The sequence below is a fragment of the Pocillopora damicornis genome, chromosome 2 (assembly GCF_964200805.1).
Source record: "Pocillopora damicornis chromosome 2, jaPocDami1.2, whole genome shotgun sequence".
Lineage (NCBI taxonomy): Eukaryota > Metazoa > Cnidaria > Anthozoa > Scleractinia > Pocilloporidae > Pocillopora > Pocillopora damicornis.
Window position 1 is genome coordinate 17,293,572 of NC_142671.1, and position 17,835 is coordinate 17,311,406.

Below are 17,835 nucleotides of genomic sequence, written 5' to 3' on the forward strand. Positions count from 1 at the left end.
TTACATGGCAAGATGCTTACATGGCAAAGGATTCCAAAAGAAATTTATGTTGGAAGAGAGACATTGGAATTAGGACTTTATGATGCTGTTTCTTATTTTAATATTGGTTCAATTAGTATAATTAAGCTTTTCCAAGCCCTTGGTATTCCTCCTGGCAAATATACCAAGGATGGGTTTCAGACTCCAAGACCAGCTTAGAGTTAATATTGCACAACATAAAAGCAAAGCTACTACCAAGAAGCAATACAAAGTGATTAGGGGCCTTAAAAAACGAAAAGATGATCATAATAAGCAAACTGAAGGTGTCAGCTATGGCCTTGGTCAGTTTTGAACAGTTTAATTCATGGAAACTGTGTTTAAGTCTTGAAAAAATCAGTTTAGAAACTTTAAACCAGTTTTCTCTCAATTTTGAATTTTGTGAAACTACCGACACTCTAACAAAGATAACTTTCCAGGGTTTTATTCAATTCTTCTCATTTTTGGAGTGAGAGATCTCTGTATACTTTTGCATGCAATGAACTAGAAACATGTACTTAGGTGCATCTTTTGTTGTTAAATGACCAAAATGAGATTGCTTATCTTATCAATTCCTGAAATTTGTTGTGTTTTCTTTAATATTTTCCATTCTATATGACTGAGAGGTGTTTTGGTAGTTCATTGCATGCAGGTGCATGTGAAGATCATTGTCTAAAAATTTTGTGAATTTTTAATCTAATGTTTAAGAGATATGACTGTTCTTGTTCGGGTGCCTACTGGGAGGCATCATTTGCTAATTCTCAGCAGCAATAATAAAATATTAAGTCAAAAACTGCAAAAATATAGTTGTCTCCATGTGTCATTTCAGGTGACATAGATAACTTTTTGTAAAACAACATATGAAAAAATGTTGATTTTTTGAGGGTTGTACCACCTTAAGCTCGTGTGTTTTTAAAACTGTGTACATTCCATAGCCCTCCCCTTAAAAAAACACAAAGTGAAATCACAAAATTGTGCGAGGTCTGAAAACAGGAATCCTGAAGGCTGAGACAGCGGTTATAAAATATTAATTCTTCTTGCAAAGAAGTTTTCCTGGGCTTTGTCTGTGGTTCCTTTAAAAAAGAATTGAATGGCTCGTTTAAACGCAGAAATAACGGACAAAAATTTGAACAAAGTGATGGCTCATGAAGCCGAAAAAAATTTCACCCATATTTGTTTATTACCGTATCGCACTTCAACGGGATTTTCTCCTTGGCTACCTGAGTTGTCGTGTGCACGTTTTCAGCTGTTTCTATGGTTTCGAAACATTCGAAAAGCTGGTATCAAAATTTTATCTTTTCATTTTATTTTTTTTTTGTGCGTTGAAGTGTGAGCTCAATAATTTCAGGGTATGTTAAGTCCGTTCCCGTATGGCTACGAATTATTTCTCGATTTTGCAAATGAGTGCCCCAAGCCCCAATCTAAAGTTCTGTAGATGTTTTAAATTCAGTGTTACTATGAGAATTTTCGTTTCCAGGTACCCTTCGGGAAACATCCTTTGTATCATGAGCACTTGCAAGTCTTGTGGAAATCGAAGCGAACAAGAGTGGTACTGTCGTAGATTTTACCCCATCTCTTTACATGTAACTCATTAAAGCTTTCCCAGCAAAACACAACCCTCCATTGTCGCCTTTCGTGTGCCAGGCCCTAACGGCACTTACCCCTCCCCCCGTGCCTCCCTGCCTATGATTGGGCGATCCTTTCCTTACTAGTTAAGTCGATCGACGACGGCCGCAGAAGCGAATGACAGCTTATTAAGACAGGAATGGCTATTGACACTGCTTAGGGAAAAATAAAGGTTGAGTTTCTGTACGTATTATGAGAGTGTCAGTCTGAGTGGAAACCTTGAGGGCTAGGAGGGGGGCAGGGGCAAGGTAAGGCAAGGCATGACAAGGCTAACTACGAGAAAAATGGCCGGCTTTTAAACCATCCGGGATAGCAAAAAGGAAAGTCAACGAACTACGACGCACAACACTTCAGTGCTTTCCTCTGCTAAATCTCATTGTTACGTTATATGTTTCTGCAGTCATTAAGACAGTTCAACTGACACGTAGAAACTTATTAATTCTTGGTTTCCCTCAGACAACGTATCTACATGCGAGCGATAAGTGACCACCAAATGTCGATTGACGACGTCGGAAGCTGACTAATCGCCGGTCGTCCCCATAACGTGAGAAGCGAACGCTAACGGCATGACAACGACAGGCGTCATGAGCACCCCCGAGCCAAGCACGTTCTCCGATCACAAAAAAATATGACGAGGTTCCGATTTATTTTACAGTTAGGATCCCTAACTAATACGATCGACGTCTTAAGCTAGCGCTTTCTGATTGGTTGAGGGCCACGGGAGTTTGCGAATTAGTCGACAAAGCAATTCACTTCTTGGCGGTATTCCGGTCGAGTACCACAAGCGATCTCTGAAATGACAACATGCTTCTTTCGTGGATCTTGCAGAATGTGATGATCGATAAGAGAAAACGGAATGTGAGTTTAAAAGTCAGTGAAGTCCAAAGCCGTGCTGCCGAGCGTTTTCACGGTCGAGGGGATAAATGTTGTATGGACTACACTAAAAACGTTAAGCAGAGAAGACACGCCAAAGGTCAAACCAAATCCCTTTTAATCGTAGCTAAGTCCAACGAAAATAGAATTAGCATTGTATAAAAACTTTCCCGAAACCGAAAGCTGATCCCCACAAAGTTATCCATGAATTTGCTAAGACCGTGACTTAAACTGGAACGCAGCCCGTCCACTTCGGAAAAGAGACCGATGAAGACATCCCGATAGGCCGAGTTGAAAGCCTGTAAAAGAAAACTTAACGTTAATACGGCCGAGCTGAAAAAAAAGTACTCATCATTTGTTTAATCCTCTACTTCTTCAACTTCTTTTGATGGAATCTCTAGGTAACACCATCGCTGATCATGTGCCCTCAGTAGAGCAGGACGTAAGAGGTGATGATTCCAAATGTTTTCATTAATAACTAGCCTTTTTAAGGAAGTTAAGAATTACGACACTTGCTAATAAGTGCAAACTTCTGACCGATAGGCCAGAAGATTTTTTCGACGACTTTTTTGTTTGCTCGCTGTGCAAAAAGGGTTTCTTTTCCTTTAAAAAGGGAATTAGATAACGATTTGCCAATTTCGCATTACGATTTACGTTTTTTCCCCCCTGACTCAAGGTAGTTTGGAATGATTTTGTCGAAATAAAAGAAAAAGAAAAAGTTGCGATCTAGAGCTCACCTTCGAGCTAGGTAAATGATGAAGCTCATAAGAAGATGTGAAACACTGTAAGAAATAAACGTTTGACACGTAAGAAATTGGAAATATAATTGGACTTCTAAAAATTTGACTTTCTCTGAACAAAAATGTTAGCACACTGACACTACAACCTTTGACGATCATACAAAAAAACGAGCTAATAAATGAAAATCACATGAAAATAAAAACCAAAGATATCTAACCATCTTGTCTATGGCCCCGTAACATCTTTGAATCGACCATAATCTGAGTGGCAATGTACGACTGAAAGCAAATAAAGAGCAGACTATCTTTTTACGATAATCAGTAAATAAACCCCTTCGACGACGGCTGATAATGTCTGCGGCTGAAAGATGTCCGGAAAATGACTATTTGGCCGAAAAACGAGGCTTTGAGGGCACATGCAACATTTCGAGGACACTCTTAGCCAAGGACATTATCAGCCGAAATACCAGCAGGCCAGAAAGTGGTTTAATCATTTTATAACCTTCTCTTTAACATTTATGAGGAACGAAACCGCTCGTAAAAAGCCAGTGGCGGATGCATATTTGCGACAAGCTTTATAACATCATAGGCTTTCGTTCGCAAGCTTTTTTTCTTCACGACAGAAATAATATGAGAGCAAATATCGACGAAGACGGGAGCTATTGCGTAATAACTGTCCAGTTATTTTGCACGTCATGACGTAGAGTAGCCAATGAAATCGAGCGAAAATTAATGAGTGGATTATAACTGACGGTAACTAACTCGTGGAAAAGGAATTATAAAACTAAACAAGGGCCCACTTCTCACTGTGTGCGGTAGCAAATCAAGACAAGTAAAAGTTCTCATGTTATGCTCGGACAACGCAAATAGTCAAGCAACTTATGGCCAATATTTCTTGAAGTATTTAAACTGTAAGCGAATTTCTCCACCATGCATTTATCCTACACATGTGTTTACCTGGATTTGTTCCATGACATCGTCACGCATCTCTTCCGCCATGCGATACCTGAAAGAGACGAGGAATTTAAGACATAAAGAAGCTTTACCTTGAATTAAGAACAGTAAAGGATAAGTGGAAATGTCGAAAATGTATCCTCAGTAGTAGACGTTCGTTCAAATAACCAGTTACAACCTCATTTTACTGACATAGATATGTGACGAACAACAAAGCAGTTGCTTACACGTCATGATCAGCGCTGTTGTACATGAGAGCATTCTGAAACATCAACATCATGTCTCTCTGGAATTCGCTTGTTGTACGAATGGTCTGTAACGAAAAAACGGCGATATTAGCGTGGTAATGTCAAACAAATCGTTGACCCTTTACACCCTAACATCAGTATGCATATTCTCCATACTGTTCTTCATACATTTCCTAAGGTGCTGAGAAGGAGAATTTGTTTACCGATCAAAAGCTTCTTTCGTTGGTGGTCATTTCCGCTATTCTCACGACCTTAATGTGTGATTCAGGGGTAATACCGTCTGGAGAAACTAGATGCTAGTCACTCTTAGGGTTAAGATACGCCTGGCTTCCAACCTAAAAACATCTCAAATACAGACAGACTTCAAATTCATGTTATATTCTTACCCCATTTTCAATGTTCTTTTTTATCGTTGATAAATCCATAGGTCTGCAAAAAGATGAGACGGCTTAAATTGGGATATTGTGATGGATCGTTGTCTAATGGTTGTCGTACTAGAGGGAACTACTTCCTTGATATTTCAGCAGATAACAAGGTGCAAAAATTTCCAATTCATCAATCACTTTTTTTTTTTTTCAGAGAGGGTCACTTGTTCTAAGGCTCATTAATTTAGAGTAGTCAGATGGTTCCATCTCATGATTTTCTGATGTTCTCAGTAATGGTGTGAGAGACATAGCGGCCTTATGGTTAGCGCGCTGGACTCCGAGTCGAGAGGGGCCTGATCGGTGGAAGCCGTGGCCGGGTAATGTTGTGTCCTGAGGCAAGAGTAGCTCTATACCCAAGAGTAAGTATGATCAACTTGTTCAGCATTCAGGGAAACCTAACGAACACCTTGGGGAGACTTTTGATTGATTGGCACTTAAAAGGATTGGAAATGCTCTAGTCTATGCATGACATAGAAATATGATAAGCTCCGGAAAGTCAGTAAGTTATACTTGTCTACAGACTCTTCTCTTACAGCACGAGTTGAGTCCCTTACACGTTTTTTTACCTGAAAACAATGCCATGGTAACCTGGAGCCTCATCGTCAGTAACTGGGTGCAGAAAAACGTTTGCATACCTGACAAAACAAAGATAGAAATGAAATGTATTTCATTTAGAGGAGTTGAGAAGTCATTATCTAGAGGAGAGCAGAGTGAGGCAGTGATGTAAACCTGGTGGATGTGCCACTGCTAAAATCCAGTTTTTTTTTCCTCACTCATTCAAGATATTGTGTGGGCTTCAGCTGATCATAGGGTACTTTATACTAAGATCTCGCAAGCCTAACCAATTTCACTTAACTAGAATACACAAAAACGCATGTTGGAAAATACTTTTTCTAGTAACATAGCGCGTTCAACGGCAAATAAAAGACTACAATAATCAGACTCCTAGAAAGAAAAGCTTAATATGTATCGACCCCTCTTAATTTCAATGAATTGAACCAAAATTAAAGGAATGACGATAGACAAAAACATCAGGTGGACATTGGAATCTTGAATTGACACCAGATTCTGTTGACTAATCTTTGAGGAAACATGTAACAACTAGATGAGGGAAGTACTGATCGAGGATTAAACCATCATTCTTACTTATGATTGGCTGCAGCTCTCCAGACCAGCATTATTGACTTTTTCCACGTTTTCTGTGCCTGAATGGCTTCTTGTTCGTCACTACTTCTAAACAAAATAAACAAACACGTTTAATCAATTTACATTTTGGACTAACAGCAGTACACATGCACCAGCGGCACGCACCCTTGGGACACTTGAGAAGCGGGGCTACCGGGGACCGATTCAGATCCCGCCTTGTCCATCAAGAATTCTTTCATGGAGGTGCAGGGTTCATCCTTCTCAGACTGACTCTGGTCCCCTTGGTCAGACACTGCCTCGTCTCCACTGTCCCGCTCCATCTCCTCATCGCTGTCCTCTTTCTTTTCCTCGGCAATCGACTCGTTTTCTTCTTCGTCTTCCGTCTTTTCACTGGCCTTCTCAGATTCCACATCTAAAGTCTCCATTTTGGATTCCTTGATGTGAGAAAAAAAAATAGAGTATCAATGAATAGCCCTCCAAGAAAACATTAATAAAATTCTTAAAGAAATAATACACCAAACGGGGCTAAAGTTTATTCAGATCTAATACTATCGAGGTCTGATTTTGAGGAAGTGATTAACAAGTTTTCTTCTCATACTCCATACCTCTTCATGATCCTCTTCTACGTCACCTTCATTGTCCTATGGGATGAAATGAAATCGTTTGTTCTAAAATAATTTGATTCATAGTGGTTTGATTTACGTTTCCGCATGGGAAGATTAACAGAAACAGTGACGCGTACCGTCGAGGTTGCAGATTTGCTGCGATGTCGTTGATTCCTTCGTGCTGCTCTTGATGGTCGACCTAAAAAAGAGAAGATTTTCGTGACTCAATACCAAAGCGTGAGAAAACTGACTCTTGACATTATCCACTGAGTTCATCCCTCACCAGGCCTCCCGGGTTTGGACGCACGTTTCTGGACTCGCGGAGAAGAAACTGGGGTCTCAATAGTCTCAACTTTTACTTCAGGGATGGGCGCTGACCGTTCAGTGGAGGCTCGGGCAGTGTTGGCGTCATTTTCGTGATCGTCGCTCGTAATTTCCGTACCGCTGTTTTTCTCGGAATTTTTCACCGCTGGTTCAAACTTTTGGGCTATTATTTCCTGCATTATGAAAACAAATAAGAATCTTACGTATGTGCCAAGTGGAAAAATTTACACATACATATATACATATAAAATTGATTACAACTGGTTAAACTAACCTTCCTGTCTGCCGGAGGGGTAGTGGGTGGAGGTGTAATTGCCAAAGGGGAGGGCAAAGTCGCGGTCAGAGCAGCAGCCTAGAAACGAACAAATTATTCTTGTTTAAAGATAGTACACCAGACAATAAATAAGGAAAGCCTTAAAGTGAAATCAACCGTCAACATCAGTGTGCAACTTCAATAAGTAGCATGTTCAAGTCTCTTGAAACTTCACGTGATACGAAAAAGTCGATATATACCAAAAACTGTAAATTGATACCATCTTCATAACATTTATTACATGATTTTCAAGGAAAAACCAGGAATTTGGGCGATTAACTCACCTTGGGATTGACTGAGATGGCTGGCATGGGTGTGGAAACGCTGAGAACAGCTTGAGTGCCTAGTAATTAAATAACAGCCTCATTGAGTGCTAACAGAAGCATTTAAGGGACCGGTCATTATTTATCGCCTGGGGGGGGGTCGGAGTATTTAGGGGGGGATCACATGGTTTTTTGAAGACCTTTAGGGGGGATCAGCCGTAATTGACAAGCATAATGGGGGGGATCAGACCAAAAAAAAAGCACACTTCCGAAAGATCGAATCGTTTATGGAAGACCACTATATTCGTGGAGAACTTTTTATGGAATTCTGTCGTGATGCCTGTAAAGAGTCAAGAGAAGAAAGTTCCAATCTCTGTTCCTGGTGTTCTAACAATAGATGGGTCGGTCCAGAAACGGAAAGAATTCCGCAACCTGTACCAGATTCAAACAATCCTGGACATTTCATGGATATCTATCAGACGGAATCGACGGGCAGGACACCAGATGATTACCTTCCAAGAAAATGTATTAAAGATCTGTACGAGGAACATTCTGACAGTATCAGAAACGATCAGGATACCATGAAGAGCTTCTGCTCAAAATATAATGTGGAAGAGAAGCACGTCATTGCATATGTTAATCATTTGAAGGATATTGAGATCCGAAAGGACATCAGAACAAGAGCAGCTCAGGAGCGAGGAAGGCAAGAGGCCGAACGAACGTACAAGGACTTTCAATGGGATAACCTCATCGAGGGTGGCAAAGTTGAAAAGTTGCGGGTAAGAGAACTAGACCTGTATCTCAACAAGCATGGTTTGACGACTGTGGGTCGGAAACTTGACAAAGTGAAGGCCATTCGATGTCACTATTACCGACAGAATAAAGAGACTGTGATAACAGAAGAACTGTCGAGTGATGAAGATGACGTGGAATCCGAGGATGAAGAATCCGAAAGTGGAGAGGCAGAGAGCGACGATGACTATGTTTTCGTGGATTTGGATGAACAGCCTGAGATTGGCACTTCCTCGACAATTCAGTTCGTATCTGACGAGCAAATATTTGCCGTTGTGGTTCAAGGTCCATGAGACGTAAGTACCACTATTAAAATATCACTTGCATATTCAAAAAGTTATTTGGCGGTGGCTGGGAGAAAAGGGGGGGGGGATCATGAAACTTTCCACTACCGATAAGGGGGGATCTCTAAAAAACTAGATACTCTACGGGGGGATCAGGTAAATGCTCCGATGTGACAACAAAAATACTCCGACCCCCCCCCCCCCCCCCAGGCGATAAATAATGACCGGTCCCTAACCAACGTCGTATGCTTCTGGTACAACAAAAAGTATACACACTGTGAAAGCTCAAATCAGTCCAGTTACATGTTTATTACAATTACATGTCCAAAGAAGTGCAGCTTTCAGATCCATACTGCGTGATATTGTGTAATTTCACACAATCCTGCTGTTGATCTGTGTTAAAAAAATTCCTTCCAAGTTTTGTCACTTCTTCCATACATTACACTGGCATAAAACAAAAAAATTCAACAAGCAAGCAAATGTCCACTTGTTTTGTTAATAACCTCTTTGAAGTAAAACCAACCATGATATAAGGCATAAAACTGTGCTGTCTTAGCATCTCACTTTTTTTAAAGTTCCATCAACAACATACACGTGTCTAGCAGTATGTGGCCTATCTTAGAAATCATATAGCAGTAAAACCATGAAACTATACCTCCTGTGGTGCCCCTGCCACTCCCAATCACAGATAAAGGGTTTTCTACGGGTGTCCCTGTTGATGGCTCCACCAATACAGAGGAATCCATACCTCCTGGGGTCTTAAAAGAGAGTAATAATTTTAGGTGAATAGTGACTATAAAAAGGTTGTGTATACAGTGAATAAGCCTTTAAATTTGGGGGGGGGGGTAAGTTTCTAAAGAAGCTATGGTGCTGCATCAGTGGGAGAGTATAACAGAGTAATTAAGTATTATCGACTGAGTCAGTTTAAAAGCTGACGTTTTGAGCGTTAGCCCTTTGTCAGAGCGATAGAAAAAGGGCTATCGCTCGAAACATCAGCTTTTAAACTCTTTACGGTGGCCAATTTACACTATCAACTTAGTTGATAATACTAAATTACCTTTAAAATAAGGATCAGGGCAAGGTATTTTAAATAGCAAATTGACTTAATGTAAATAGCATTTAGAAATAAATTTTATATGTAAGCCAACCAGTTATTTACAGAACCCTTTACAAAAGGATGGTGGGGCTCACAGCAAAATAGGGAAGTTACCCATAAGCACAAACGTTTTGTTAGACATGAATAGCCACTAGAAGTTGAGAGTTCTTTTCCTTAATGCTTGTGACAGACACTTATTTTCTGTACCATTTACTTTTCAAATACTGAAATGACCACTTTGCAACAGACTGAATGATGTCAAAGCACACAGGAAGTGCTTGCATCATATTTCTGGCCCTGGTTCTTCAAAGGTTGGATAGTGCTATCCACTGGATAAATCTCTATATGGTGGATAATACTATACATTTTGCTATCAATTATCTGCTAGATAGCAATTTATCTGTTGGATAGTGTTATCCGCCCTTTATAACAACTGAGCCCTGGAGGCTGTTTTCAAGAAATGTCTGTGCTTAGGTTCCCTTATAGCCTTCATTTGGTGATGGAAGAGAATTGTTTCTGAAACACTTGCATATGAGAAGCTTTCTGGGACAATTGGAATCAAAATGCCACATGATTTAGGAGTTAGAAGCAGCCACAGAATACCTTAGGTACTGCTCCTCCAAGTGATGAAACAGAGTTGACAGAGGGAGATGTAGCAGGAGTATCAGCAAGAAGTTTAGAAAGTGTGGGGGCGGTGACTGATGGAGCTGCGACTTGAGGTGTGTTTCCTGTTCTCTCCCTCATGGAGTCCAGCTTTGTGGGCTCCATGGAGGGAGTAACCCCTAAACAACAAAAATTAAAAGCAATGTAATACAAATTAAAACTTGTAGTGCACAAATTTTTTCCTTTTCTTTCCCTATGGAGTCCAGCTTTTGGGTTCCATTGAGGGAGTAACCCCAAATAAAAACAAACAAACAAACAACAAGAACCAATGAATTTAAACAACTACACTAAAAGAAGGCTAGTGCAAGTTTTTTATTTAGTTCACATGTTTGCAGACAGCTTTACCACTTATATTTTGTTTCCTCAAGCTTTTGCCTTATGTACCATAAAATCCTTTTAAGTGTAAGTGATAAAATTTGCCTTAATGAAATAAAACAAAATCAAACTGCCATACAAATTTAATCCTGGACAAAACTGGATTAACAACTAGCACCTAAAGGTAGTATTCTTTGCTGTGATGTCTTATCATCATCATCAAAATTTTCATATGCGATGTTAAATAAGTTTTCATATTTCTACACAAGACTAGCTATATAGCAGTTGCTATGTTATAATCTTCAAGTGATAGCTTGACCATAAAATTGACTCTCAATCATGCAAATGCAATAATATTATATTTTTCTATCACAGCTTGAGTTTTCAGTTCTCATATTTACAATTTTATCACCAATGACAGAATGCCTTTTATTTTTGAGGGGTTACTATGTGTTCTCATCCTTGAAAATTATCCAGCAAAAGTGTCAGTGGGACACATTTTGAAGCATATTAGTGGGGTGAAAATTAATTCTCTTACCTAAAAAATGCTTTCCATCAGATTTTTGCGGGTCTGAGGTCTGGCCAGTACCTTGGGATGCTGTTGAGTGTGGAGTTGGTAGTGGCTCAGATAGCTGACCACTTTGTGAGGAATGACTCTCAAGCTCCTGAAAGTATAGTATAAGATGATTTTATGAATGACGTACTTCTGACATGGCAAAGTCTTCCACATAAATGTCAAGTTGTGTCCTTAACAAGTTGTACATGTAAATCCTTTTCATGTCCCCAGTTGTTTTTTAGCTGCTATTTGTCTGTTTGATTTTCATTAATAACATTCTGACCTGTGGATTATAACAAATAACAAAATAATTCTCATGGTCACAGAAAAAAATTGCAGAAAAAGAAGCCCACAAAAAAATTCACAATTCACAGAGTTCAAACCTGTCCCTCCCACATACCATTTAGGTACTACTTGCAGCTCAGAAATGAAGCCAGACATGGGAATGGGGCAAGGTTTAGTGGGTTGTTTGTTCCTTGTTAGGGAATCCAATCACAAAAAAAACCAAAATGAATCCTATTTTGACCTCAGGATGACAAAAAAAAAATAGAGCAAAACAATTGTGTCTACTTGGTCACACACAAAACAGTTTCTATGCAAATAAAGGTACCTTAGTTGGGGGCATCTCCTGTTCAGGGTTACTGGCCCTTCTTATCTGTTTACTGTCCTTTGAGGATGGCTGAGATAGCAATGAAACTAATGGAGATTCATTAGAACCCTGAGAGCTGGCTACTGCTGGTGCTGATGCACCACTCTGTGGTCTCAGTGGGCTTTGAGGTACACGATCTGTTTTTCGAGGAGATGCCTGAGGGACCATGTCACCTTGTGAGTCAGAGGCCAAAATGGTGCTCAAGTCAACATCCATTGGTTCTCCCTTAGAACTCTGCAACCAACACAATCTTATTGGCAATAATATCGAAAATGACAGCATACATGTACATTGGGACAGATGGTCCAAATGATACAAGTAAAACCTGAGACATTTGTCTTTACCTTGGAACAAAAAAAAAAAACCCTGAGTTCCATGTGAGAATTCAATAACAGCCAATTCCTAACTAACAGCCCTCTGAAAATCTTCCAACTTGGCATTGGTTGGCTTGGCTTGGCTAAGTAGTAAAGTCATTTGAAACACTTCACTTAACATGTTGTGGATGTAAAATGTAAAAATATGGATTTCACAATTATGTGATAAAAATTGGAGTAAGGTAGCACTGAAAAGGACTGATGGTTTAATGAAGTTTAGTAAAATAAAAAAAAGTAATATTTCTGCTCAAAGTCCAGCTCAAGCAATAGTTATTGACAACAGTTAGCATGGGCACAAGCTATTGTTTGATAATAATATGCACAATGATTAAAGAATTAACAGGAAACCAGCTCTCATGAGAGACAAATGAATGGCAACAAAACTTTTTTTCTACCTGAGTTGCACCTGGAAATGATCCACTTTGTCCTAGTCCTCCAGAAGGCCCTCCTCCAAGTCCTGGTGAGAATGTTCCTCCATCTAAAGGGGACCTGTCCACAGGGGTGGTGGCCAGTCCATCAGGTGTCTGACTGATTGGGGAAGATTGAGAAGAATGTCCATGTCTCTGTTGAAGCTGTTTCTGATACTTCTGAAATCTACGTGGAATAAGTCAACTTTATCAAGACTTGCAGGCATAGACAAATGACCTTCCTACAGACAAAACTTATTGGCAGCCTTACATATACATATAAGCTTAAGTCATTCAGGTTTATCAAAACAATTAGGTCATGTGGTCAGCGGGTGCATGTGAGATTCAGAGTGATTAAAACCAACTTGGCAGTACATGACTTTTTTAACATTTAGTAATAATAATAATTATTATAATGCATATATTTAGTGAGGGATGCCAAATTGCTAAAGTGGTTTTTGGTCAAGTCCTTCTTGTATCCAAGCATGTAAAGGAACAGAATGTTTGATAATGCACAGAAAGGAGTTCTAAACATAACAATATGTAGCTTTTCAAGAACTATACACTTCAAGAATGGAAAATTTATTCAAGTGTGTACAGACCCCTTAAAAATTTAGCAACTTTGTACAAAAACTACTTACGAGCTATTTATAATTGTAATAGGACTTAGCATCATCCAATTCTGTCTGTAATCATACAAGTGATCGGATGACTGCAAAGCTGGAGTCCAATCTGTTAATCATGAGTATGATCACAGACAGAATCAAAACTATGACAAAATTTGAAAGAAACTAGACATTGGTTGTACGTTTTCATCTAAAAAAACAGTTAACTCTGAGAAATACAAGACAACAGTGTGCATTTGACACTGTTCTGTCCACTTACACAGGTATGACATGTTAACTGTCCCTTTAACTGTCCTATTACACTGTCCAATTACAAGCATGATGCATACACCAACCTATTAGTCATCAAATCTGCCTGGTGATAACCAATCATGTTCAAGAATTCTGTTATAGTTTTGATTAATACTGAAAACAAAAATTGATATTGTGCATACTTTGCTGTTGGCTTAGGAACTCTCAGTTGTTTCCCTTTCTGAGGAGAGGACAGTGGTTGACTTCCTTGAGGTTTGGCACCACCTGCAAATCAGTTTGCAAAGAGAGAAGATCATATGTACTCCAGCTAAAAAAAACTATCTGCAAATGATAATGTTAAGGTGAAAGTACCTGTTTGTACCCCTGGTTGTGCTACAGGTGTAGTAGGAGTGATGGGCATGGTGGGTGTGGTGGGTGTGGTTGGGGTAACTGGTCCAGAGCTGTCCCCTTCTTGCTGGGGGGCAGGTGGTGGCCTCATCTTCTTTTTCCTTTAGAAAACAAAGAAATGAAAATAATTCACATGTAATATTTGTCATTAGCATCAAGGTTCTCACAATATTTACCAAATATTTGCTTGGAGTTTTAAACTTCCACCATAATAAGAATGACACCTTTAGCATTCATACCTGCTCTCTACAAGTGAAAAATTTGTAACATTACTACCAAGGCTCCATGCAAAGTCAGCAGACTACGTAAACATGTTTAGAAATAATTTCATTAGAAAAATAGAAAAATTTGTGCATACATTTTAATTTCTTCCCACAAGGCAGGAAGCTGAAGGTCAAGTTTTCCACTTCGTACTTCTTCTATTCTGTCCTTAAGTTTCCTGTAAGATTGGTTAGCTTCCTAGGTTACTGAGTAAAATAAACATACAACATAACAGGTACAGTAACACTTAGTGAATGAAAATAACAATCTTATCAATTAAATACCAAAGTTACATAATAAATTTACAGATGGTTGTTTCTCCTTCTAAATTGCATGCAAGTGCTTACACAATGAGAGAACACTTTTGAAAAGGATCTTTGGACAAAACTCAAACTTTTCAAGGAGAATGTTTCACAGCTGTCCCGTATGATCTCTCGTATGTCCCGTATGGTCTATCCTAGTTTAAGCAACATCAACTGTCCAAGAGTACTACTACTTAACAAGAAGCTAGTTCATTGCAGGAACCCCCTAAATATTTGGTAAGGTTACCTCAACAGTATTGTTGCTAGCTATGTATATCTAATGGCAGACTAAGCCATTGTGTGAGTTTAGAGTCTAATACAAGGATGCAAAGTTACCCTGTCTGAGTTTAACCCTTCACACCCTAATATCAGTATGCACATTCTCCATACTGTTTATTATTCATTTCTTAAGGTGCTGACAAGGAGAATTTGTTTAATAATTTATCCCTTTCCCACCCAAGAGTGCCACATGGCACAAGATGCCATTACATGCTTAATATTTATTCATTTTTTCTGAAATTTTCACAACCATTTCTTTAGTTGGTGATCATTTCCATTATTTTTGTGACCTTCATGTGTGATTAAGGGAAGATATCGCAAGGAGAAATCAGATGTTGGTCACTCTTAAGGGTGGAAGGGTAAAACCAAGATCTTTCCATCTAGAGTCCAGTGCACTAACCCACAAGCAACATGTACTACATTTCCTGTTTTTGAGAGGCTAATCAGAAAGAAATCTGGGTATGCAGGGTTGCCTAGTTATGCTCCTGGTGGAGCAGGAAAAGGATTGAGAATCTAACATGGAAAGGGCATCAAAGAGTTAAATATCATCTTGTGGCATGAAAACTGCTAGCTCTCCAAACATTGCATGTATTAGCAAGGACAATTGTCTTCTAGTATATCATATTTGTTTCTTACTTGTAGGTTTGTTGATCATTTCTAATAGATTTCTTTAATTCTTCAATTCTATCAAAGGTCAATTTTCTAACAATTTGGTCACCAGGTGTTTCTACATCAAACAGAAAGAAGACAAGACAAATTAGAATGAAAACATCAGATGGGACCCTTACTTGCTGCACACATCATGAACATACAAAAGCCTATTTCAGTGGTCTTACCAGCCCCACCTCCTTCATTAGTACGCTTCCTCCTACAATCAAACAAGTGCACTTTTTCAAACACAGAGTAAGATAAAAAGTATGACTGCTAAATACCTATATGAGATCATGGTTTATGTCAAAGCAGTCATTATTTCAAAGGAAAGGTCTGAGAACAGACTGAAAAATTTTGATCACAGGTAATGTATGGGAAGGAGAAAATATTGAAGCATTGTTGAATACAAGTATCTTCTCCAAAATGTTAAATAAGCATTCTTCAGAAACACAAGAGGGAAAAATCTTGAATGATTCTGCATTGTAATGTACAAGGTTTAGGCCACCTTCTTCAAGTGGAATATATAATATCAACAAATTGAAAATTACAAAAAAGCTAAAAATTCTGGAGAGCTTACAAAGTTGCAGAAATTTGTAGTGTACTGAGAGGATGTGAATAATGTTATGTAATATCATGCAATAAAAAGAAAGGATTACATTACAAATAAGCGGTAACCCACAAAAAGTTGCAAACAACAAAAATACATCATTTAATCATAAAATTACAAAAGTATACTATGGTTACTTCACTGGCTCTTACAACAGATGTTATTCTAAGATCTGTCAATAATAAACTCATTACATACAAACAATGCTATAATTTTGACTTACTTTGGTGTGTTCACTTTTTCAAGCATTTCTGAGTAGTGTACTGCACAGTTCTGTTAATAAAAACAACCATACATGCGTTAAATGTCACCAAGAAAAGCTTTAGTATCCAGTACCAGTAAGCTTACGTAGATCATCAAAAGACTCGTTTGAAATTGGTGAAACACATGTATGTACCAGAGCATACCTTCTGAGAGAAAAAATCAGGTGGCCGTGGTTTAGCACAACATCCTGTTTCAAGCAGCGGTTTGATACCACGACTTACAGAAACCCTAACAGAAGAAACAATTCATAATAAAAAAGCAGCTAAATCTAAAGAAATTAAAGTTCTTAACGTAACAAGAATAAACGCGAACTTTTCGCTGTAGATTGGTAACTTTCTTAAAGTTCACGAGACATTTATAACGCCATCTAATCTTCTGAAATGTGAAACTTTTGGCAATAGACCTTACCCAATTCAAACCACTTTTAGTAACAAACACCAGAATTAATAGACTGCAAACTCTGTAAAAACAAACACTTAGTCTCACCAGTTTTGATCGCCACTTCGAACCACAGACGAAGCTAAAGCCAGTTTTTCTCTAATTGTCCACTCATCTGAACTTTGGCCCAAAGGAAGCTTTTGCTCTGAAGATTTTTCAGCGATAGGAAAGTAATTTAACGTATCACAAGCATAAAGAAATTACGACTCAAATGTAAAGTTCTTACTTTGACTCAGCATGGAGGCCGCCATCTTTGTTTCATTCTTTATGCTAATGCCGGTGCCAGTCCCTTAGCGCTCTACTTGGCGGAGTGTAGGAAAATTATTTGCGCACCAGCAGCGATAATTATAGTATTATAGACTGATTAGCGATTCAGAAGCAAATCAAGCTGATTTAGAAGTAAACCTAACTATACTGAGAATTTTGAGGGCATCATTTGTCAACTGAAAGCTATTATTTGCGATAGAAAACTAAGCTCTGAAAATAAATCCACGGTTCATCCATGACGCTACAGCAGTTTTTTCCAAAGACTGCAATTCTGGCGTCTACTAAGGATTCAATTTTGTTCATGGAGACCTGTTTGTATATCAGGTCAGGTGGACTCTGAAAAGCACTCGGGCTAAGTCCGTTGGGTTAAGAAAAGTAACGCCCGACAGCTGACAATTTTCAGGTTGGTCATTATTTTTCATTGTCGTTTTGTATCTGAATCTGAACTGTAAAGGATGTACAGATTTCAAAAGCGACTGGATTGTGCTACTGTCAACGTTCACTGGGATGCAACTCCAGCTGGTTAAAGGAAATCGCATGTTAACCCAATCACAAGACTTGCGATCAATGCAATTAATATTTGAATCAGCTTCTGTTAACCCTTATTTTTCCAGTGATACATGTCACTCCTCTTTGTAAAAAAAAATTCGGGCCAGCAATTGTCTCCTTCGGAGCCGTTCTTCAGGATGGCGTAGGGAGCGTCGCGCCACATCGCAAAGAACGCTTGCGAAGGACACCAAGCAAGCAAGGAAGGATTGAGAATAGAAAAAGTTTTTCAGCAAAATATAAAATAATAAAACACCTTATTCTCTAAAGTATTTTCTAATAAGTGT

The 17,835-nt window shown here is 38.8% G+C and overlaps 1 protein-coding gene across 4 annotated transcripts; it reads right to left on the reverse strand.

Annotated features, from left to right (window-relative positions):
* Window positions 1–2,615: 2,615 nt before the first annotated feature.
* Window positions 2,616–17,057, reverse strand: LOC113669066 (bromodomain-containing protein 8). Of its 4 annotated transcripts, none has more exons than XM_027185060.2 (28): window positions 16,962–17,057; window positions 16,784–16,880; window positions 16,441–16,525; window positions 16,257–16,306; window positions 15,612–15,643; window positions 15,412–15,502; window positions 14,292–14,372; window positions 13,898–14,034; window positions 13,729–13,810; window positions 12,657–12,855; window positions 11,849–12,121; window positions 11,221–11,347; window positions 10,308–10,486; window positions 9,264–9,366; window positions 7,554–7,612; window positions 7,231–7,308; window positions 6,916–7,129; window positions 6,770–6,831; window positions 6,633–6,668; window positions 6,193–6,461; window positions 6,028–6,114; window positions 5,448–5,516; window positions 4,843–4,885; window positions 4,436–4,521; window positions 4,212–4,260; window positions 3,473–3,533; window positions 3,252–3,296; window positions 2,616–2,813 (listed from the first exon to the last, which is right to left on the reverse strand). In XM_027185060.2, exons 1-27 carry the CDS (start codon window positions 16,984–16,986, stop codon window positions 3,277–3,279), a joined length of 2,694 nt encoding a protein of 897 aa, XP_027040861.2. In that variant the 5' UTR covers window positions 16,987–17,057; the 3' UTR covers window positions 2,616–2,813; window positions 3,252–3,276. The 4 variants fall into 4 exon arrangements, with proteins under 4 accessions (XP_027040861.2, XP_027040870.2, XP_089053396.1 ...); XM_027185069.2 differs by having other exon boundaries at window positions 6,028–6,111; window positions 16,962–17,055; XM_089197270.1 differs by lacking the exon at window positions 3,252–3,296.
* Between the last annotated feature and the right edge of the window lie 778 nt (window positions 17,058–17,835).